This window comes from Podarcis erhardii (genome assembly GCF_964252035.2).
Source record: "Podarcis erhardii genome assembly, chromosome: 2".
Classification (NCBI taxonomy): Eukaryota; Metazoa; Chordata; class Lepidosauria; order Squamata; family Lacertidae; genus Podarcis; species Podarcis erhardii.
The window spans coordinates 115,320,071-115,344,156 of record NC_138498.1 but is presented as its reverse complement, the minus strand read 5'-3'; the positions used below and the strand labels follow the sequence as shown (position 1 = coordinate 115,344,156).

Below are 24,086 nucleotides of genomic sequence, written 5' to 3'. Positions count from 1 at the left end.
TTCAGTCAGAATATGGTTATTCACCTTGGTATTTGATGGTCAAAAGATGCTTGGCAACCTTGAAATTACTCGTTATGAGGGCATGCAGTTGTTTTTTAATATGTCCAGGTTTTTTAATTAAAAAAAGTGTTTAAAATACGTTTTGTACATACTGTATTTTTCCGTGTATAAGACGCCCCCAATTTTTGGGGACTCAAAATTAAGAAAATGCACTATGCACCATCTGTGTATGAGACTATATTTTTTCCTTAATTTTTGAAGTTTAAAATAAGGGGTTGTCTTATACACGGAAAAATACGGTATGTTTTTTTCAAAAAGTTTTGGTGTTTGCTGCTCTGTGCTCCTTTGGAAGGAAGGGCAGATAATATATTTAAGAAAATAAATAACAGATATGCACCCGGCTGGTTCTTTTTCACCAAACAGATGAGAGGTTTGTATTCTGCAATATATATAAATATATATTATACTACACTGAAATGTTAAAATGTTCCTTTGATTGTCCTTGAATCTTGCCACCACCTTTGCTAACCTCTCCTGCCATCCTCTCTTGGAGAACCTTTGTTCCAAAGGCGTCCCAACCTTGCTATCCCAAGGACTCATTCTTGACCCCTCTCACAGCACACACCCCCACAGTCCGCTGTTGGCATTTTGGGGGCACATGCAAGTGTTTAGTTAGTGGCATTATAGACTCCTAATCCTATTACTTTTTACAAAAACACCCCTGAATAAGCATAAACTCAGAACTCCCATGGACTGTGGAATTCTGGTTCGTAGCATATATATGGGTAAGTTAACATAACAAGAGATGAGAAGAGCCCTTGTGAGTGGCTGAGGAGGTTCTGAAGCAGCGACGATGGCGACGGGTGGGCAAGCAGCGAGCGGTGGAAGCAGCTCCAGCGTGGTGACGCCCGAGTGGCTGTAGGGCTGTAGTGCCAGAGAGCCAGTGTGGTGTAGTGGTTAAGAGCAGTAGTCTTGTAATCTGGGGAACCGGGTTCGCGTCTCCGCTCCTCCACCTGCAGCTGCTGGGTGACCTTGGGCCAGTCACACTTCTCTGAAGTCTCTCAGCCCCACTCACCTCACAGAGTGTTTGTTGTGGGGGAGGAAGGGAAAAGGAGAATGTGAGCCGCTTTGAGACTCCTTAGGGTAGTGATAAAGCGGGATATTAAATCCAAACTCTTCTTCTTCCTCTTCTTCTGGGGCTGGATCTGGGGCGCCTACCGCTTTGCCACAGACCGCAGTGACGTTCGCAGGAACCTCATAGTTAACCTGGGTCTCTTTGCAGTGGGAGTTTGGGTAGCTAGAAAATTAACAGACATCGATTTGATGGCACCACAGCCTCCTGCATAGCAGAAGCGATGTGAATGAAGTAGACCTGCGTGAAGTCTGAGTTCCCCTCTTGCTTTATGACCAGATGAATTGGTTCATCACTGTGTTGATTTACATGGGATGTTACCTGCAATGCAGCTTCTATTGAAGCAACTGGAGGCATCAGCATCGTGAGTGAAGGACTAGAGAAAACACTGAGGCAACAATTTACCTGTACATTTCTTTTTATCATGTTCACTTTACTTGCTTGGGAGCACTATTGAGTCCAATTAATGTACAGTGGTACCTCGGGTTAAGAACTTAATTCGTTCTGGAGGTCTGTTCTTAACCTGAAACTGTACTTAACCTGAGGAACCACTTTAGCTAATGGGGCCTCCTGCTGCCGCCGCACAATTTCTGTTCTCATTCTGAAGTGTTAATGGAAAAATCCGAGGGCTCCCTTGGACAAAAACAAAGACACCAACCAGGCTAACTTGGAGCAAAACAGCAGCCTGTAGGTTTAGCCTTTATTGAACTGTTGAAACAGGGTGCTCCCCTCACTTGCAGGAGAGAGGAAGGACAAAGAAAAATGGTGTGCAAGACCTTATAAAGACTTGAAATTGCCACCCTGTAGATCAAGACCACCCCCAGAAACATACATCACAGAAAGGAGGGGTTGAGGGAGGAGTTGTGATGGTAACCTGAGTGTCCTGTCACCTGGCTGGTTCCCCCTTTCCCCCTCCCCATGAGTACTTTCCAGGTGACAGAGGGGAGTTTGCAGTTTCCTGCCCCCAGAGGGAAGAGCTGATTATTGTCCTTTGTTCCATTCCATGCTGAATCCACTCCCATATGCAAGTTCTTTGTGATCTTGATGGTCTTCTGTCTAGGACCATCAGGGTTGGCATAGCAACTGGGCAGGGCTCCTGTGTATGTACTGGTATGCTCAAGGATTATGGCTGCCCTGTATCAAACCTTCTCCATTTTTCCAGTTACAGATAGGTAGCCGTGTTGGTCTGCCATAGTCAAGACAAAAAATTCCTTCCAGTAGCACCTTAAAGACCAACTAAGTTAGTTCTGGGTATGAGCTTTCGTGTGCATGCACACTTCTTCAGATACACTGAAACAGAAGTCACCAGACCCTTCTATATAGTGAGAAGGTGGGGAGGGGTATTACTCAGAAGGGTGGTGGGAATGGGTGATTGGCAGATAGCTGTGATGAGCCTGTTGACGACTCTTAACGACTGCAATAGGTCTTACAGGAAAAAGCAAGGGGTGAGAAGGTGAAAAATGGCTTTGTCATGTATAATGAGATAAGAATCCAATGTCTTTGTTCAGACCAGGTCTCTCCATGGTTTTAAGTTTGGTAATAAGTTGTCTGTTTATCCTAACATTATCTAACATTGTGTATGCCATCAAATGCCAACAGTGTCCTTCAGCTCTCTATATTGGACAAACAGGCCAAACCTTACGCCAAAGGATAAACGGACATAAATCTGACATCAGGAATCACAAGACAGAGAAACCAGTAGGAGAACACTTCAATCTCCCAGGACATTCTATACAAGATCTCAAAGTAGCTGTTCTATTACAAAGGAATTTCAGAAATAGACTGGAAAGAGAAGCTGCTGAATTGCAACTTATTACCAAACTCTCTCCAAACCATGGAGAGACCAGGTCTGAACAAAGACATTGGATTCTTATCTCATTATACATGACAAAGCCATTTTTCACCTTCTCACCCCTTGCTTTTTCCTGTAAGACCTATTGCAGTCGTTAAGAGTCGTCAACAACAGGCTCATCACAGCTATCTGCCAATCACCCATTCCCACCACCCTTCTGAGTAATACCCCTCCCCACCTTCTCACTATATAGAAGGGTCTGGTGACTTCTGTTTCAGTGTATCTGAAGAAGTGTGCATGCACACGAAAGCTCATACCTAGAACTAACTTAGTTGGTCTTTAAGGTGCTACTGGAAGGAATTTTTTGTCTTCTCCATTTTGTAGTCCTTCCTTCATGGAGTAAAATAAAAGTGGAACAGTGCAAATCCGATGTATGGTTGATTTTCTATGAATTAATAACAGAAGCGTAGCATATGTAGTGTATGAGTGTGAGTGTGTGTGAAGTTTGTACAAACTGAATGACTGGTTCCTGCTACAGTTGCAAAATTCTTAATCTGAGGTACTATTTCTGGGTTAGTGGAGTCTGTAACCTGAAGCGGCTGTAACCTGAAGTACCATTGTAGTATCTTCTGTTCTATTTTTGCCAGAAAATATAAGTTCTTTTGCAGATGGAATCAACTTCTGTACCAAGAGTTTAACAGATTCTGAAGTGTGAAATAAAGACATGCCAATGAAAAAAGAAAAGGGGAAAAAACCATAACAAGAGCTAGCGAGGGTCGGAAGCAAAATAATCTGTTTACTGAGAAGTGGAGCAGGTTTGTTATGTATCACAGCAACAGCTGAAGGAAAGATGCAGCCCTTGGCGGTTTGTTGTAAAGTGCATTATTCCAGAAGGAAAGACTGCTTTGTCTTAGAACTTATGTGCTGTATCCACCGCTTAAATACAAAGAAAGCAATTGATAAGCATGGATGAACAAAAAAAAAAAGTGGCAATGACCAGGATGACAGTCTAGTTTGGAGGACGCATCCCATCTGGTCCCAAGGCGTCTCTTTTCAAAACCTCCTTCCAGCCTCCCTCATCCATGCGCTCAAACAGCAGATTGGTGAGGGCTTCGCCTTGCCCATCTTCTGGCTTGGCTTCAACCACATGATGGGAAGCGGAAAGAAAAGGAAAACCCGCCTTTGGAAGCGGGAGGAGGGGTGGGAAGAGCAACCCACAAAACCCAGCACAACAATAAGGGGCAAGCGAGCGAGGCTTCTTTGCGTTCCTCCAGCCCCCCGCTCCTTAAAAAAGCTCCAGTTGCGCCCTCGTTCAGTCCATAAGCTGCTTTGCCGGGCGGGCGCGCACGCCGGAGCTCCCTTAATTCGGATTAGTGGCCCCCGTCTAGACGCGTTTGCAGGGGCTGCTTGGCTCCCTTTGCGGGCTCCGCATTCCGAGCACGCAGCCGCGGTTCTTTCAAATGAATGCATGTGCGCACCACCTGGACGGCGGCGAGGATGGAGCCCGGTGCGCGCGCGCTGGCCGGAGATTCGTGTTAACTGATTGACGCAGGGTAGAAAGTACGTGTGATAGTCAAGAGTGTCAACGAGCTGCTGGTCGAGGAGAAGAAGAAATCTTCCCGAGAGGGCCAATCTTAAGGGCTGCTGTCTGAACAGGTAAGAAGAAAGGCTTTTAAGAGCGATGGAGTGGCGCCAGGTGCGATTCCCGGCATCTCCAGGTGAGGCTGCGGGAGAGACACCTGCCTAAAACCTTGGAGTGCTGCTGCCAGCCCGTGTCGATTGGACCAATGATCTGATACACTGTAAGGCACATTCCTACTCTTGCATTTAAGAGATGTGTAGAGCTGATAATGGGACGCGGGTGGAGCTGTGGGTTAAACCACAGAGCCCCAGGACTTGCCGATCAGAAGGTCGGCGGTTTGAATCCCCATGACGGGGTGAGCTCCTGTTGCTCAGTCCCTGCTCCTGCCAACCTAGCAGTTTGAAAGCACGTCAAAGTGCAAGTAGATAAGCGGGAAGGTAAACGGTGTTTCCGTGCGCTGCTCTGGTTCACCAGAAGCGGCTTAGCCATGCTGGCCACATGACCTGGAAGCTGTACGCCGGCTCCCTCGGCCAATAAAGCGAGATGAGCGTCGCAACCCCAGAGTCGGCCACGACTGGACCTAATGGTCAGGGGTCCCTTTACCTTTAGAGCAGATAATTTTCCACAGGTGTAGCTTGCTAAAGGTGCAAGTCCCGTCCTCCACCATTTAGGTATATTAAAGGCAGATGGGCAACAAAGTTCAAAGCAGCAGAAATTTATTGCAGGAGGCATGCATCAGTGTCCAGGTGCAACCTAGCTTTGTAAATAAGGCTACAAAAGTTACCTGCCTCAAAAAACTGGCCTGTTATGAGGCTAACATTCTGTTTTTCTATGCCAGCTGCAATAGAAAAGGGAGTGGACCTTCCTTCATGTAAATTATGTACTGATAAGACTGTGGTGCTGGTTTGCAATTATTTTTGTTAGGGTTTTTTTAAATTGGAGGCTGCGTTGAAAGAACCTTGGGGCCTGAAAAGCAACATAAATATCTGTTAAATAAAACAATACATACTGTGGCACAGCCTACTCACTACAATTGAATTCGGTGGGGCTTAACATAAAGGTAAAGGGACCCCTGACCATTAGGTCCAGTCGTGGCTGACTCTGGTGCGGTGCTCATCTCGCTTTATTGGCCGAGGGAGCCGGCGTACAGCTTCCGGGTCATGTGGCCATCATGACTAAGCCGCTTCTGGCGAGCCAGAGCAGCGCACGGAAACGCTGTTTACCTTCCCGCCAGAGCAGTACCTATTTTTCTACTTGCACTTGATGTGCTTTCGAACTACTAGGTTGGCAGGAGCTGGGACCGAGCAACGGAAGCTCACCCCATCGCGGGGATTCAAACCACCGACCTTCTGACCGGCAAGTCTTAGGCTATGTGGTTTAACCCACAGCACCACCTGCGTCCCTTCGGTGGGGCTTACTTCCAGGTAAATGGGGTTCCTATTGCAGCCTCAGCCTCTTTACAGGATAATTATATATATATATAAAGCCTTCTACTAAAGAGATTGGAGAAGGAGGGATAGAGTTGAGGGATGGCTTCCCTTCTCTGCCAACCCACTGCCTCTCATGCTTGAAATTCCTGCTCTGGTATTAACATTAGCAAAACAACAACAACAAACCTATGGTTACGTAAAACATACTCAATAAACACACAAGACGTAACCGGCTGTGCTTTTGAATAAGTAAGATATACTATTCATTGTATCAGATTGTAGATTTCAATGGAAGTCTCATAAAGTTCAACGAAAAAAGCAGACGACCCAGTGGATCAGTTCATTCTTTAGTCAGTTCATGCATAAGGTCCATACATGTATAAGTGTATATTCCTCCTGTCTGTTCATAGAGTTGAATAATCCACATGAAGGGTTGTTACAGTTCCACAGAGTCCTTTCACAGACTCTTAAGACAAGGATTTCCGGAATATTAGCCTTGTATCGCCATCCTAGGCTTCATCAGTAGAACAGGCTCTAGGTAATGCAAATAAATACAATATCGTAATCTCACACATTTTTACAGCAAAATTGATATAAAAAACCATAAACAACTATACATACCATATGTACAGGATAGTGGATCTTATAGCAGCTAAAAGCTTCCAAAGAACCCCCTCTATCCATTTTTTCCATACGTTGAACTTTTTTTTTAAAAGCGTTTATTAATTTTCCAATAAGAACATCCAATTAACATATCAAATCCAATCCAATAAAAATAAAAAACTAAAATTAAAAAGTCCAATTGTCTTCCAAATTGTAATAATTTTCTGTTTTGGCTTCCCACGGTCTGAATAATAATAATAATAATAATAATAATAATAATAATAATAATTTATTATTTATACCCCGCCCATCTGGCTGGGCCTCCCCAGTCACTCTGGGCGGCTTCCATAAAAACCAAAAATACAGTAAAATCACCAACTTGCCACACGTTGAACTTAATGTGCCTCAGTCAAGTTGGTGATTTTAAAATCAATAAAAATCAAGATGTTGATCAAGATACTTAGTGCTGTCCCTTGTGGTTTAAATCAAGACAAAGGATTTTTTAAACATTACACAGCATGTGTTAAGCACCTGACTAATGCCAGCATGGGCTATCTGTGACTGTTCCTTGCAGATGGCTCCCTGGGCTTCTAAGACAACTTTATCAGATATATGAAGTGTCCCCCTGTCTGGTTAGGGTGCTACATATACCCTAAATACAGAGAGAGGAAAGGAAAAACAAAACCCTGTTTTGAGTGTGGAGGTCAAGTGTTGGCTGGTGCAGTTTTAACCTGGCCAGTGCAGACTCCATGCCCAAACCCACCCAGAACATTTCCCCAAATGGGCTAATATATATTATATTTTACCTTTGTTTTTCTCCATGTGGGTGATGTGACTGCCCTTTCCAGGGGAGCAAGTCAGTTTGCTGGATTCATATCCAAGAGCTGTATCGGGAGACACCATGCAGGCAGATGACGATGGCGATGCCATCTTGTTGGGTAAGGATGCTTTCGATAAAGCCCCTGGCTTTCTGTATAATATTTGTCATCAGCTGCATGCTTGCTTGTGGTGCATGTGGGTTTTCTGCTTGTATGTTTTTGTCCTTACAGTGTTTGATTTTAAAACAGTCAAATAGCCCGTGTAAACGAGCCCACAAAAGTTACTAGGCTGCCACTTATTTCATTTTCTGCTATCCTGTTTGAGAGATGGCGAAGGATGTAAGGGCTCTGTCCCTCCAGACTTAAAAAGAGTGTTGCTGGATCAGGCCAGAGGCCTGCCATTTGTACAGCATCCTGATCTCACAGTAGCCAACCAGATGCCTCTATGATGCCCTCAAGCAAGACCTGAGTCTCTGCACTTAGCTACATTAATAAAGAAACAGTGATTTGAGTGCACTATAAACATGCAACACCAGATGGCGCCAGAGAGCAGTAAATTTTAAAATGCGATGTTCCATAGGGATTTTTTTCTTTTGTTATAACAATCTAATTTCTGACTTATTTATAGGTTTGTTTTCCTGTGTCTAGATCCTCCCTCCCTCCCTCCCACAGCTTCATGCTGCATTTCTGTGCAAGGCAAGGAAGTGGGGAAAGGGGTTTCCTCTCTCTGGTCTCCTGCTTGGCTACTATCCTGGGTGCAGAGGATCATCTAGTCCAACCCCCTGCAATGCAGGAATCTCAACTAAAACATCCATGACAGATGTCTGCATCCAACCTCTGCTTAAAAACCTCCAAGGAAGGAGAGTCCGCCACCTCCTGAGACTGTTCCACAGTCAAACAGCTCTTAAAACAAAAACACAGTAAAGCTGTAGCATAAAAAACGAATTCAGGGAACTCAGGAAAATAAAAGCAGGTTTTGAGGAGTCACTTGGGGAAAACAGGCTACTGACGGTGGCTGCTTCATGACTGGCACAGCAAAGCGCACTCCATAGTCTTGGGGTAATAACGAAAAATGCCCATTTTTGAGTCACCGCCCTATGATATTCTGTAGGGTGCGGTGCCACAGATAAAATGCCCAGACGATTGGAGTGGTCTTACAGGTCTAGGCAGGGGCCTGAAGAGGGCGGAGGAGAGGTTGGCTGCATGCAGGCGCAGTCTCTGATTGCTTGGGGAAAACTCTGGAGAGGAGGAGACTTAGCTGTGGGGAGACGGGGGGTGGTGGTTTCAGTCTTGGCAACAGATCCATGGGGGCAAGACCTACCAGGGACGGAATGCTGTGCTCACTAGGCCTGACACACTGCCTGGTCTGTGCAGATCACATTCCTACTAATACAGTCATACCTCTTGTTATGTTTGCTTCAGGTTAAATCTTTTCAGGTTGTGTCCCACGGCGACTCGGAAGTACCGGAAAGGCTTATGTTATGTACTGAAGTTCTCACCCTGGGCCAGCAGGGGGATACTGTAGATAGTTATGCAAATGAAGGATCGAAAGTGGTGTTCAGTGATTGGATAGTTTTAGAAAGTTGCTACAGTAACGTTGTACTGGAGCTCTATATAAGCAGGCTGACTGAGCCCTTCAGTTCAGTTCTGTTCTGGCCTCTGAATAAACAAGAGCTGTTTGAAGAATCGCTGTGTCGTCTGATATGTTAACAGCTTACTTCCGGGTTTCGCGGCTTGCGCATGCGCAGACGCTCAAAATTATGTCATGCGCAGAAGCAGCGAATCGCGATGCGCAGACGCGGGTTGCATTCTGCTCATGTTGCGAACGGGGCTCCGGAACGGATCCTGTTTGCGACCAGAGGTACCACTGTAAAGAGTTAACGCCGAACTTGCAGGGTGTGATTTTACTGCCCACTTGGCTCCTGACACCTGACGGCCCATTTCTCTGTTCCAGGCAGCGAGGAGCGCGGAAAGATCTACCCGGGAGAGACCCCGCGCTACTGCCCCCTCTACGCCAAAAGCTTTGGCGGCACGCCAAGCCGCGAGAGGCCCGTCGCGGGCGACAAACGCTACAAGTGCACCGAGTGTGGGAAGGGCTTCAAGAAGCGGTCGGCCCTCCTGACTCACGACCGGACGCACACCGGGGAGAAGCCCTACGGCTGCGCCGAGTGCGGGAACAGCTTCAGCAACAAGTCCAGCCTGACGCGGCACAAGAGGAAGCACACAGGCGAGAAGCCCTTCAGCTGCCCTGACTGCGGCAAGAGGTTCAGCCAGAGCTCCAGCCTCATCCGCCACCTGAGGAACCACACGGGGCTCCGGCCCTACCGCTGCTCGGCGTGCGGCAAGAGCTTCAAGCAAAGCTCCAGTCTCCTGGTCCATCGAAGGACTCACACGGGGGAAACCCCCTACAGCTGCTCAGTCTGCGGCAAGCGCTTCTCGCAGAGCTCCAACCTGGTGAAGCATGAGAGGATCCACACCGGAGAGAAGCCCTACGGCTGCGCCGAGTGCGGCAACACCTTCAGCAACAAGTCCAGCCTCACCAGGCACAAGAGGAACCACACGGGGCAGAAGCCCTACAAGTGCCCCCAGTGCGGGAAGCGCTTCAAGCAGAGCTCGGGCCTGCTCAAGCACGAGCGAGCCCACGCGAGGAAGAGCCTCGCGAAACTCCCGGAGCCCAGCAAGCGCTTGGACGCCATGAGAGCCCACGTCGGCGAGGCCTTGTGAAAACGCCTCGCTCCGTTGAGGAAAGGTTGAAAGGCATGAAGCTCGTTGGTGTTGAAACCGTGCGAAGTCAGAAATTGTGGGGCTGCGGCCCTTCTGGAGTTCCTGGGCTGCAACGTCTGCCATCTCCGCGACTCTTTGGGGGTGGAAGAAGTTGGAGTTCAGCAGCTTTTAGGAAAGTCACAAGTTTCCCCACTGCTGATACTGTGAGTGCTTGGTTCAGGGCATACGCAACTCTGGACCCTGACGCCTAGCTAGATACTGGTCAAAAGTCCTCTGCTCTCACAGTCCACACAAGGCTGACAAAATGGCCGCCACTGCCAACAGGCTGTGGTTGGTTGGTTGGTTGGTGTGTGTCGTAGGCCCGGTGGCAAGGTTTTCTGATGTTTACCTCTCTTTGTACATGGGAGGATTCCCTCCTGGGAGAAAACTTTTAAAACGAGGCAACTGCTCCTTACTCAACAGAGAATTTCCCAATGAGGACCTGGAGAAGGGAGGCAGGAACCTGTTGCTGGAACCATCAGGCGATTCGAACCAGAGAATCATCAGCTTCCCGGTCTAATAAATGATTTTGTTATCTTCTATGTTCTTAGAATAGCCTTGTAAATAAAAGCCACAGAAGTTACCTCAGGACTGGCCAAACCGTTAGACAGCGTGAGGCGGCTGCCTCAGGCAACTAATTTTGGGTGTCATGAAAGTGTAGCAAATGGTCTTATGCTGTTGTCTTTTTACTCCCAGCCTTTGGTTTTACGCACCGTGACCTGAGAGGCTGCCATTTTTTCCACCCGAAGCAGCTAAAATGGCTCAGGCCGGCCCTGATATGCCTACTTAAAAGCAAGTAGACTGCAAGTCCATGCTGGCCATGGAGGAGGGAAGTGCAATAATAAGAAACTTGGGTTTCTTCCCTCCTCCATGGTCAACATAGAAACCTAAGTTTCTTATCATTGCACCAAAGTGGACTAGCGGAGAAGGTATGAAACGCTCTGTTTCTTTCTGTGGAGCAATCTGTCCCTTCTCCAGTTTGCTTGTTTGCCTGCCTGGAATTCCCGCTCGCCTATGGCGACCAGGTAAGCTCTTAAACACAAGGCTGCATCCGATGGAGTTGATCACTGCCATGTTAAAAGTATTCTTAGTTGCCTCGGTTAGAGACGCTAGCGGACGTCTTTGTTTATACAGAATATTATTTGGTAAACAAAAAAGTCCTCCCGTTTATAGCAAATGGGAGACCAAAATTAAATCACACACTGGTATTTTCTTTCTATTTGTTTAAACGCATTTAAGGTGGCAGTCCGATGCACATTTAACTTTCCATCCTCGGGACTTGCTCGTGAGTAAGCATGCATCGACTCGGGCCTTTCAAGTCTATTTCTTAATCACAGTTTCACACCCTTTCCAAAATTCTAGTGCTAGCCTTAATTTTTAAGCCTGAACATTAATTTTTCTGAATAACCTTATCACTCTGTTGTTGTATCGGATGCCTCAGTAGATAAGAGGCTTTAATTTGGGTGTGGATGTTCTGGTTTCATGTCCTGCCCATAGGTAGCCTTCCTGTCTTGTCCAAGTTAGCCTCATTTAACCCATCTGGGAAATGGGAATAGCCCCCCTCCCCCGGGCCTACCTCACAGGGTTGTTGTGGGGCTGGACATAAATAAAGACTGTACACCCTTCACTCCTGCAAGTTTTCTTTACGTGTCCAGAGGAGGGCAACCAAAATGGTCAAAGGCCTGGAAACGATGCCTTATGAGGAACGGCTAAGGGAGCTGGGCATGTTTAGCCTGGAGAAGAGGAGGTTAAGGGGTGATATGATAGCCATGTTCAAATATATAAAAGGATGTCACATAGAGGAGGGAGAAAGGTTGTTTTCTGCTGCTCCAGAGAAGCGGACACGGAGCAATGGTTCCAAACTACAAGAAAGAAGATTCCACCTAAACATTAGGAAGAACTTCCTGACAGTAAGAGCTGTTCAACAGTGGAATTTGCTGCCAAGGAGTGTGGTGGAGTCTCCTTCTTTGGAGGTCTTTAAGCAGAGGCTTGACAACCATATGTCAGGAGTGCTCTGATGGTGTTTCCTGCTTGGCAGGGGGTTGGACTCGATGGCCCTTGTGGTCTCTTCCAACTCTAGGATTCTATGATTCCCTCCAGCCCCTAGCGTGCAATAATGACAGCAACTTTTTAGATAAATATTGAGGTTTGAGGTCTGGTTCAAGCTGTTTCTCTTTGCTCAGTCGGATCCGCTTCCCATATCCCTTGACCGAAGCAAAGCCAGAGCCCCTTGCTTGAGTTGCATACGGAGCCAAGCCTGCCCAAACAGAGGTCTGAAACTAAAAAATTGAGCAATTTCAGATGGAAAATTGCACCCTTTTTGGAAATGTAACACTTTTTCAGATGCATTGCTTTTAGGCACCCTCCTTTGCACCCAGATGAGGCTGAAAATGGCCAGAACGCCTTCGCCCTTGCCCTGCCTCTGCAAATAGATTCTGCTTCCTCTGCTTACTTTCTTGACCCGGAAAGCCACTTAATGAGTTAAGGGAACAGAGTGCTGCAACTGTTTGCGTTCCTAGACAACTTGGTAGTGAGGGAAAGGAGGACTGCCAGCTACATTTCCCCCCTGTCGCGCCCCCTCCTGGCAAAGTGGGGCAATGACAGCAGAAAAAAAGCAATTTAAGAAGGATATTAACAAGCTGGGACATGCAGAGGAGGGCGACCAAGATGATCAAGGGTCTGGAAACCAAGTCTTATGAGAAATGGTTGCTTGAGGGAGCTGGGTATGTTTAGCCTGGGAAAGAGGAGACCGAGAGGAGATAGGATATCCCTCTTCAAATAAATCAAGGGCTGTCAAATGGAGGAGGGAACAAGCTTGTTCTCTCCTGCTCTGGAGGGTAGGACACAAACCAATACAAGAGAGAAGATTCCTGCTAAACACCAGGAAGAACTTTCTAACAGTGAGAGCTGTTTGACAGTGAAACTGTCTCCCTCCAGAGGTTGTGGATTCTCCTTCCTTGGTGGCTTTTAAGCAGAGGTCAGATAGCCACCTCTCATGGATGCATGAGCTGAGATTCCTGTATTGCAGGGGGTTGGTCTAGAGGACCTTTGGGGTCCCTTCCAACTCTACAATTCTATGGTGCTATTTTTTTAAAAAAACATCAATTGTCTGTTATATAAAATACACATATAACTTCATATTTTTAAAAATCTGTTTTTATTGGGTCTTTTAACAAACAGCAACAATGGGGTTAAGCCTGCCTGTAGCCCATACAGTCAATGTCCACATCAGTTTGACACTGCAAAAAGACAACAATATCCAAGCTTACAGGTGTATTTCTCCAAAAAGGGTCACGATTCTATGATTCTCTACTGGGCAGTGCAGATTTCCTGAAGGTGCAAAAGGGGGGCAGGATAAAGGAATAGGTTTGTGTTTGTAAATGAAGAGGGTCTGCATTACATTGAATCAGACCACTGATCCACCCAGCCCAGTATTGCCTAGGGGTGGGGGACCTTCATGAGCCCAAACCCCACAGAATTCCTTGGGCAGAGCAGTTGGTTGCTAAATTACTCTGGAAAAAATTGTAACAGGAGACACCTGAAAACCCTCAGCACCCTTAAACAAACGACGGCTCCCGGGATGATCTGGCGGAAGCCATGGCTGTTTATTGTGACATAAGAGTGCTTTAAATGTATAGTACAGATCGGACCTTTGTTGGATATCACCTGTACTCACTTTATAGGGTGCCTTTGAATACAACAAAGTCTACAGCCTAATAAGCAATAGCTAGGACATGGCTGAAATATGACGTTTAAGCTTTTTCATTCACAGATACAGTAATACACCAGAATCAAAACTGCTTCCAAAAAATTTCCAAGCCCCTTTAGCAATTTGTATTTGCCTGATAAACACTGGCACCTGGTGATGAATGTAACTGAAGTTTAAGTTGGTCGAGTTTCCAGTTCAACCCAAAAAAAGCTCGCAAACTCTTGCTAGTCTGCACAATTTATTCCGCTTCTACTAAGCTGGTGGGAGAGACAAAGAGCTACTCAAGTCCCCACACCAAATATTGAAGGGCCCTGAAATTTCACTCAGTGCAACCAACTTAGACTAATCCCAACCTCTGAAGGACTAGAAACTTGGCAAGCCTAAATTCTCTGGATTCCTACAGCCTACACCCAGTGTGGCCCAGCATATAACGTTCTAATGCTCACTTGTTTTATGTTTAAAAGTGCTGCTTCTCACTGTGTGTGTTCCTCAGCAACATTTGGTACAGTGGTACCTCGGGTTAAGAACTTAATTCGTTCTGGAGGCCCATTCTTAACCTGAAAACTGTTCTTAACCTGAAGCACCACTTTAGCTGATGGGGCCTCCTGCTGCTGCCGCACAATTTCTGTTTTCATCCTGAAGCAAAGTTCTTAACCTGAGGTACTATTTCTGGGTTAGCGGAGTCTGTAACCTGAAACGTCTGTAAACTGAGGTACTACTGTACTGAGCTCTCTTGATCCCTTCCTTGCCAGAAGCTGGAAGCAGGCTATGAAGAAAGGAGTTTGCCCCTATTCCACTCTTGAGGAGGAAAATGAAGTTTCTGGATTGGCTACACTAAGCTAGGTAAAGGTAAAGGGACCCCTGAACATTAGGTCCAGTCGTGGCCGATTCTGGGGTTGCGGCACTGATCTCGCTTTATTGGCCGAGGGAGACGGCATACAGCTTCCGGGTCATGTGGCCAGCATGACTAAGCCGCTTCTGGCGAACCAGAGCAGCACACGGAAACACCATTTACCTTCCCACTGGAGCAGTACCAATTTATCTACTTGCACTTTGACGTGCTTTCGAACTGCTAGGTGGGCAGGAGCAGGGACCGAGCAACAGGAGCTCGCCCCGTCACGAGGATTCGAACTGCCAACCTTCTGATCAGCAAGTCCTAGGCACTTAAATCTGTGCTTTTAGTAGTCAAAGCACATCTCTGTCAACCTTACATCTCGGTCAACCTTACAATCCTGTGAGGTCGGTCGGTGTTATCACCCTCTGCACTGAATGTGGCAGCAGAGGGCAGGTCGAGGATGAAGGAATAAATGGCTTGCCTCAGGCCACTGAGTGAATCTGTGGCAGAAGCGAAGCTGGAATGGGGGAATCTGTTGCGACAGTTGCTGTTTCTCAGACCAAACTACCTCGCAGGACTGTTGCAAGGATGAAACGGGAAGGGTGCAGAAGAGAGACATGACTCACACCCAGAGCTCATCGGAAGAATGATAAGGAAAACGTAATTAAATGAAAATCCTACAGCTGCAATCCTCCGCTGCGCTCAAAGGAGGGCTTGTGTGTGGTGAGACTCTGGCAAGGACACAGTACAGGCTAGTGACATCACACATAATTCTGGGAACTGTAGTTTGTTAAAGGTATTGTTAAGAGGCCCCTCACAGAGCCACAGTTCTCAGATTCCCGTGTGAAGAGGGATTATGAAACAGCTCTGGGAATTGTAGCTCTGTGAGCGGGGAATAGGGGTCTCCTGACAACTTTCAATACCCACAGAAAACCACAGCTCCCAGAATTCTTTGGAAGAAGCCATGACAGTTTAAAGCACTATCAAAGCACCTTAAATGTGCTTTGGGAAAGAAAGAGACGCCCAAGATGCTTGTGGTGAAAAATAAGGAGAGGCTTTGTCTTGGCTGGATGTGTAAGGCCAGGCCTGTTTACTTTGCAGGGACATGAAAACCTGCCTTATACCGAGTCAGAACATTTGTCCTTCTAGCTTAGTATTATTGACACTGATGCTCTCCAGGGTTTCAGATCCAATCCCTAGACAGGCCAAGGATTGAACCCAAGACCTTCTGTGCTCAAGGGAGATGCTCTACTACTGAGTTATGGCCCTTTCTAAATAGCACATCTTGTTTTCCATGTGAATTGGTTGCAGAATTGTGGCTGCAACCACTACACCAACTGAACACCTTGTGTGGCAACAGCAACCACAGTTTGAGCGACAAGTCTTAGGCCAAAGATCTGCAGGAATCTGTGTGAGATGCTGATCACATGAAGGAACGACGCCAGAATATAATACAGGGGTCAGCAAGCTTTTTCAGCAGGGGGCCGGTTCACTGTCCCTCAGACCTTGTGGGGGGCCAGACTATATTTTGAGGGGGGGGTGAACGAATTCCTATGCCCCACAAATAACCCAGAGATGCAATTTAAATAAAAGCACACATTCTACTCATGTAAAAACACGCTGATTCCCAGACCGTCCGTCCGTGGGCCAGATTTAAAAGGCAATTGGGCCGGATCCAGCCCCCGGGCCTTAGTTTGACTACCCATGATGTAATATGTTGAAGAGATTAGGAAGGGTAGATGTGGAACTGGGAAGGCTGGGCCTTAAGTTGTGAAGATGTGAACGGCAACAGAAAAAAGAAAGTATGAGGGGAAGCTCTGTGGCCTATCAGCAATGTTCTCTCAGGTTGGACCTGCCCTAAAAACTGAAGTAATAAGTTCTCACAATCTCCCCTGCATTAATTTCTGCCTCACCAAGTATATGATTCCATCCCTTATGTGCTTTCTGCCATGTGCAAGGTGGCTTTGACTCTGGATGAACCCCTTTCCAGTGTCAGACCATGTAGATGGTTCCTCTCATGTTTAAGGAGGGATGCTTTATGACTAAACCTTTTCCCACAGTCTGTGCACTCAAACGGTTTCTCTCCCGTGTGGCTTCTCCGATGATTAATAAGGTTCGATCTCTGGCTGAAGCTCTTCCCGCATTCCAAACACTCGTACGGCTTCTCGCCCGTGTGAGTCCTCTGGTGGCCGATGAGGAATTCTCTGCGGCTGAAGCTTTTCCCGCACTCCGGGCACTCGTACGGCTTTTCGCCCGTGTGAATTCTTTCGTGGATCCTAAGAACCGAGTGGCAACTGAAGTTCTTCCCGCAGCTGGAGCACTTGTAAGGTTTATCTCCTCGGTGCGTTCTCTCGTGCGACGTCAGGCTCGAGCTGTTGCTGAACGATTTCCCGCAGTCTGTGCAGCTGTATGGCTTCTCTCCCGTGTGGATTCTCTGATGATTAAGAAGGTTTGAGCTCTGGCTGAAATTCTTCCCACAGTCTAAACACTTATACGGTTTCTCTCCAGTGTGAAGCCTCTGGTGACGAACAAGGCTTGACCTAAAGCTGAAGTTTTTCCCGCAGTCTGTACACGCATACGGCTTCTCCTCCTGTTGAGGATCGGCGGGCTGTGGGAATCCTTTTTCACTTTCTGAGAATTTAGATGGATTCTCTCCGGTCTGGGCTCCCTCTTGTTTTCTGGGGGCTGAGCTGGAAATAAAGCTTTCCCCACAACTGGAACATATATGAAGACCATCTCCAGTAAGATCAGAGCCCTGGCTGAAGTTGTGTCCACATTCAGAGCACTTATACGGTTTCTCTCCTGCAGGGATTCTCTGAGGATCACCAAGATGTGCTTTCCCACCCAAGCTGGTTCCACAATCCATATACAACTCTTCTCCTGCTTGGACGTTCTCCTGCTGAGGGGTCGATGTCCAACTTTTAGCACCATCTGTATCCTGGCGTAGCTTTTTCTCAGTTTGTGTGTCCTGGAAATCAAGGGTTTGGCTGAAGCTTTTTCCACAGCCAGGGCTCATCCTAGTATTCTTGTCCTTGTGCTCTCTCTCCTGGAAGGTGTTGCGATTTAGGAGTTTGTTACCATCTCTCTCCCAAATCAGTTTTTCTCCTCCCCCTTCTTCTCTCCGCCCTGGGTAGCTTCCCTCCTTCCTGTCTGCCCTTTGCTGACTTTTGGGCACATTTTCCACTTGAGGAAATGGGGGGAAATCCCATTTGGCTTTGTCCAATGAGCCACCAGAAAGTTCCGCCTGCGTCGATGCTCCTGGCTCAAGAGGCTTCTCCTCATTTTTGGCCATTTTCCCATCGCCTGACAGAAAGAGAACACAATGGTGACATGAGTGACATCCTGCTGTGGAGACTTAAGCCACATTCACACCCTATGTTTAAAGCATTATGATGCTAATTTAAACAGCCATGACTTTCCCTAAAGAATTCTGGGAGTTGTAGTCCATTAAGGGTTGTTAGGAAACCATTTTCCCTCACACATTCCCCTCACAGAGTTACAATTCCCAGAGTTCCTTGTGAAGAGGGATGGTCAAGCCACTCTAAATTGTAGCTGTGTGAGGGGAGTAGGGATTGCCTAGCAACTCTCAGCACCCTTAACAAACCACAGCTCCCAGAATCCACTACTGCTTCCTGCCCCTGCAGATTGCCCAATCAGCAAGGGTGCCAAGGAAGTACAAGGGCAGACATAGTTGTCATCCCCATTCAAGGCGTCCCCCTTCACCAGTCTCCAAAAACTCCACTGCTAATTCATTCCCTGTTTAATGATTTCTTTTAGTATCTTCTTATGCTTCTTGCTGAACTTCAGGTGCATGACTAATAAATACTACTACTGGGTGGCGCTGTGGGTTAAACCACTGAGCCTCTTGGGCTTGCCGATCAGAAGGTTGGTGGTTCGAATCCCTTTTGCCAGCAGGATTCGAACTCAGACCACGCAAGCAAAAATGGGTCACCGGACATCCTAGTGATGCCAGGGGGTGGACAGGTGAGCAGCATCGGGTCTCTGAAGCATTACCTAGTGGCAGGTAGGGGTCTCCATCACCCACTTGCTGCACTTCCATGTAGGGCTGTGCCTTCGTAATCTCCGAAGAGGTGAGTTTGGCTTTGGGGGGACCGGTTGCCTTCTTAAATGGCTCCGAAATCTGAAACACAGTGCAGGGCATGGTGAGAAGATCCGGGAGACTTAAGACTGTTTGGAAAGAAAAAAGGTGTTCCTGGATCAGGACCAAAATCCGGCAGACCTAGTAGTATTGTCGTCTCAGCAGCAGCCAAGAAGGTGGGGTTAGGATCCTCAACAGCAGCAAAGACAGCTAAACTGGTGAGCTCTCCTTCATGGGATGTTTATAAGCAGAGGTTGGAGGGGTTCCTTAGCTTTGATTCCTGCCCTCTGCCCTGATCTGTAGCAGCTGCGTTTTGGCTGGGTGGGAAGATCTGTATATCTGAAGGAGCGTCTCCACCCCCATCGTTCTGCCCGGACACTGAGGTCCAGCACCGAGGGCCTTCTGGCGGTTCCCTCACTGCGAGAAGCCAAGTTACAGGGAACCAGGCAGAGGGCCTTCTCGGTAGCGGCGCCTTCCCTGTGGAATGCCCTCCCACCAGATGTCAAAGAGAAAAACAACTACCAGACTTTTAGAAGACATCTGAAGGCAGCTCTGTTTCGGGAAGCTTTTAATGTTTGATATATTACAGTATTTTAATATTTTTCTGGAGGCCGCCCAGAGTGGCTGGGGAAGTCCAGCCAGATGATCGGGGTATAAGTAATAAATTATTATTATTATTATTATTATTATTATTATTATTATTATTATCATCATCATCATCATCATCATCATCATCATCATCAAACCAAGCAACAAAAAAATCATTGGGTTGCCATCATCATCATCATCATCATCATCATCAAACCAAGCAACAAAAAAATCATTGGGTTGCCATGGCTGACTTCCAGGCAAGGGAGGGGAGTGTTGGTGTTTGAGTTCTGCTTCTTTCTTTCTTTTCTTCGTTTTTTAAATACTTTTATTTTGCTTTAAACAAATACAGATAAATATAAACAACCAAAATTACAAAAAGAAAAATCCTTAATAATAGTAATAATGGAAAAGCTAAAAAACTACAAAAAATATCAACGTACATGGCACAGAACATAAGCCATTATGAGAAAGAGAAAAGAAAAAAGGAAAAGGAAAGAAGGAGGAGGGGGGAGAAAAAGAAAAAAGAAAAAGTAAAAAAAAAGGGGGGGGCAGAAAAAGGAAGAAAAAAAAGATGAGCCAAAACATAAGGAGGCTCATCTATTGTACGCTTCCGTCAAGGTCACAACAGATCATTGTTCTTATCAGTTCTCTCTATCTGCATTCCATAGAATCCCTCATCTTGGTATCAGGGAACATTTCCCTATGTGGTATCATTCTAAACATAACCAGGTCTTTATTGATGAACTCTTGTCCCCTAGATAATTATTTAAACATTCCCATGCTTCTTTTAGCTGCTGGTTTGTGGGTGGAAGTGCGGTTTGATCATTAGTGCACTGCCAAAGTTTTCGATTACTGTTAGAGTGATAATAATACTGTATTATAATAATACTGTATTATTATTATTATTATTATTATTATTATTATTATTATTATCCGACCAAAGAAGGCAGAGCTGCCGGCATTTCGTCAGAGTCACCTGGGACGGCCAAAGTTAACAAAATTTCCTCACCCGACGCTCCTGCATTTCGACCTCCTCCTTCCAAAGTAAGAAATCTTCTGCCAGGGCCACCGCCTTGGCGCAGGTCTCAGGGCCATCGCCCCTAACCCAGCCCTGCATTTCTAAGGGCAGGATGTCCAGGAACTGCTCCAGAATCACCAGCTCCAGGATCTGCTCCTTTGTACGAGAATCAGGCTTTAGCCACCGGCGGCACAGGTCCTGGAGCTTCCGCAAAACCTCCCGGGGTCCCTCGTCCTCCCGGTAGCAGAACTGCCTGAATCGCTGGCGTTGCCTCTCCTTTTCCAGAACCCCTCCTTCCACGCTCAGTGAAGAACTCTGACTTCTGGGGACTTTCCCAACGAGACCCAGCAAGGTCTGAGACTCCAACTTTCCTCTCGGCCCACGGTTGCCGTCGGCGATGGCCTTCAGCGATGCTGAAGATAACGCCACGTCCTCCCGGCCTACAAATCCAGGCACCTGGGATTTGCCTTTTTCTGAGCCAGTTCCCTCCTGGGATTTCTGCCACTCCCAATGCTGGACCAAGTCTTCATCTAGCTCCCCTTTAACCAGCTGTGTGCCGACACCAGACAGAAACCTCCCAGCCTGGCCGAGACGAGGGTCTCTTCTTCCTTCCTCCATTTTCTCCTCTGGAACTGGCACAAGCGACGTTCTGGTATGCCACTTTTATTCCTGGCCATGCACCCTGTCCTGGAAGAAGGTGAAATGAGAATCAAATAAAAGCACCCACAAAATGGATAGAGCCAAGTGTCCATTTGGCCCCAAGTTCTCTTCCCGGCAAAGGCCAGTTATATGACAGGACTTCGCTGCTGTCGTCATCCGTCCCTCCCACTTCCCCATGGAGGTTCCATTCAGCCATTACACCTTCTATTCCCAACGTTCAAAGCACAAGTGCCAATCTTTACGTAGCCAAAAATATATATCGGCAGGCTTGAGGAAACCCCAAGGTTTGCAAATGGTTCAAAATTATTAAGGCAGTTAAAAAAATGTTTTTTTCAAAGGTGAGGGGAAAACCCCCCCTGAAATACTCCACTGAATTCTGAACATGCTCAGAGGCCATGGAAGGCTGACTGACTGTTGGGGAAGGTGGCTATCACAGCTCATAGCCTTTTGATTGGCACCTTGATAAACAAGTCCCAGGCCATTGTGGCTGTCATTACTCAGTTCTGAATAATGCAAACATTATTTCCATTTTGGCAAGGGCAAAGAGTATAGAAATAACTCTTAGGAGCTGCTGTAACCTGCCACGGTTTTTAATGTGCTTTCAGGAGGACCCTTTTCATAACTGTTTTCCGCTTCCGTAGCCACGCAGGGTGGGGACTCGACCCACCCAGATGCACACTTACTCCCCCCGCAGGAGAGTAGCCAGGGTTTTTGTTGAGGGGAGGTCTTTTGTTGGGGGGCAGAACATCAGCTAGCTATGTATTATCAGTGATTTTTATTTATTTTTGGGGTAGCTACCACTCCCTGGCTATGCCCATGCCTGGGAGTAAGCCCCACTGAGCCCAGCAAAATACTTACTACTTGTGTAGTAACTGTGCCAAAAATGGGAGCACAAAGTCTCCTATTTACATGGGAACGAAGTCCCCCGAATTCAATCATACACGCTACTTTGTAAATTGGGTTTTCCGATTCTTGAAATAAATAATGTCAGAACCTGTTTGTGTGTGGAGGGGAGAGACGCAGAAAACAGCTGCGTTTGGCAATACTTGGGACACAACCTGGTGCAAAATCTGCCTGCCTGCCTGACAGGTAAAACTATAGAGTATGGGGGTGGGGTGGGGGGAGCCAGCCTTGCCCCTTTCCTTTCAAGTAGCCTGAAAGTGAAATAACCAGTCCAGCCAGTTTTGGGTTCCTCCCCCACTCCTGGTAGGCTGGCACCCTTACTTGCCCCTGCTTGTTCTGCAACCATGTGAGGAAGACTTGCCTGGCTGGAAATTTAGCTAGTCTGTCCTCAGGGCACTGTCAAATTGGGGGCAGGGGGTGGAGATGGGAGGGGGGGTCTCCTTCAGAGAAGCATAAATATGCTTCTAAACATTTTTATTGTTAATGAATTATATAAGAATAAGTATACCTGACCTGTATCTTAATATGTGATTTCATTTCACACTGTATATTGTTATGTGTTTGGGGCAGGGAGGAACAGTCTGGGTGATATCGCCAGGTCCCTTCCAGCCCTATATCTGTGGGGGTAGAATCTATAAGGCGAAAACTTGCCTAACTAGTTCTTTTTATTGAAGTAATGGCTTTGGCTGGCTAGCTCAGCTGGTTAGAGCAATAATGTCTTTGCCTGGCGCAGAAAAAGCTTCAGAGAAGAAGCCAGCCCAGCTGCTCTGGGGGAGGCCGTTTTGCAGTCATATTCCCTATTTAGTACGTTTTCCCTCCAAAGAGTTCATGTCCTACCCTCAAAACAACCCAGCAAGGTAGGTCAGGCGGAGTGACTGCAAATGGCCTCATGGGGCTGTGTGAGCTTCATGGCTAAGAGCAGGGATTTAAAAACTGGCTGGTTCTCCCTGGCGGGTAGCTGGGGGGTGGGGGGCAGAATCCACCACTCAGCACAAGCACAAAACCACATCAATTATCTCACCCCATCCATACAACACATACCCATAAGGAAATCCCACTGAGATCAATAGGTTTATTCCCAGGCAGATGAGTACATGGGCTGCAGTCCACCAAACGCACCCTTACTTATGTGTGTGTGTGTGTGTGTGTGTCTAGCCGCTTCTGCAATCCTATGCAGGCTGACTACCACCAAGCAGTGACTTTCAGAACAAGTCTACCCCTTCCAAATTCATCGGGGCTTAATCCCATGTGTATAGGCTCGGGCTGGCAGCCTTGCCTCGGAATAAAGACGCACCAGGGTGGGCCGTTCATGAAATATCCGTGCGCAGCTCAGTCAGCAGAGCAGAACACTCTTAATCTCAGGCTCGTGGGTGCGAGCCCCACGTTGGGCAAAAGATTCCTGCATTGCAGGGGGTTGGACTAGATGACCCTTGGAGTCCCTTCCGACTCTACAATCCCACGATTCTTCGCCCCAAACCGATCCCCTCGCCTTCCCCTCTCTCTGCCCATCCGTGCGCCTTCCTCTGATACGTGGTCCGCGGATGGGAAAGGAGGACTGGGGAGAATTCTTTGGAGACCGTCTCCAGCCCGGGTCGTTGGCCGACACAGCACCATCCGTCCACGGCCACGGATTTCCTGCTTGGCGGCTCCCTCTCCCTCTTGCTGCAGCAGCTGGGGGGTCCTACCTCCCTCCCGGGCTCCTCCACTCACCTTTACCTGGCGAGATTCCCCAACCTTGTGCGCCCCCCGCAGATTCCCCAACCTGGCGAGATTCCCCAACCTTGTGCGCCCCCCGCAGATTCCCCAACCTTGTGCGCAGCGCGCGGACGCCTCCAGGTCGCTCCCGCGGGAAAGGGATCTCTCTCTCTCTCTCTCTCGGAGGGTAGGTGGGTGGGGTTGAAAGCTGGCCAGAGAGATCACAAGCTCCTAGAGAGACCGAGTTGAAGAAGGCGAGGCCAACTCCTCCTTCCTCCTCTTCTTCTTCCTCCTCCTCCATCACCGTGGGAAAGCGCCCATTATATTTCCCACCCTTTTGGATAACTGCGCGGGGCGCTTTCCCTACCCTTTTTGCAACGCTTGAGCGAGCGTTTCTTTCCAGCTCCAGGTCATATAAAAGGCATTACACACCCCCACACACCCAGATCAAAACCT

At 47.4% G+C, this 24,086-nt stretch overlaps 3 protein-coding genes and 1 pseudogene across 5 annotated transcripts in view; 2 read left to right on the top strand and 2 right to left on the bottom strand.

Annotated features, from left to right (window-relative positions):
- Positions 1-24,086, bottom strand: part of LOC309336753 (uncharacterized protein) — a 238,396-nt gene that overhangs the window by 177,385 nt on the left and 36,925 nt on the right. The window lies entirely within an intron of this gene.
- LOC309335197 (mitochondrial import receptor subunit TOM6 homolog pseudogene) lies at positions 854-1,706 on the top strand (annotated as a pseudogene). The gene is made up of 2 exons: positions 854-918; positions 1,200-1,706. The product of its transcript is annotated as a mitochondrial import receptor subunit TOM6 homolog pseudogene (transcript).
- On the top strand, positions 3,968-11,747 carry LOC309337175 (uncharacterized protein). The gene is made up of 3 exons (XM_081853907.1): positions 3,968-4,580; positions 7,388-7,477; positions 9,312-11,747. Exons 2-3 carry the CDS (start codon positions 7,441-7,443, stop codon positions 10,079-10,081), a joined length of 807 nt encoding a protein of 268 aa, XP_081710033.1. The 5' UTR covers positions 3,968-4,580; positions 7,388-7,440; the 3' UTR covers positions 10,082-11,747.
- On the bottom strand, positions 16,502-23,685 carry LOC309336643 (uncharacterized protein). Of its 2 annotated transcripts, none has more exons than XM_081852723.1 (4): positions 23,646-23,685; positions 20,364-21,059; positions 18,679-18,805; positions 16,502-17,967 (listed from the first exon to the last, which is right to left on the bottom strand). In XM_081852723.1, exons 2-4 carry the CDS (start codon positions 20,988-20,990, stop codon positions 16,598-16,600), a joined length of 2,124 nt encoding a protein of 707 aa, XP_081708849.1. In that variant the 5' UTR covers positions 20,991-21,059; positions 23,646-23,685; the 3' UTR covers positions 16,502-16,597. The 2 variants fall into 2 exon arrangements, with proteins under 2 accessions (XP_081708849.1, XP_081708850.1); XM_081852724.1 differs by having other exon boundaries at positions 23,652-23,673.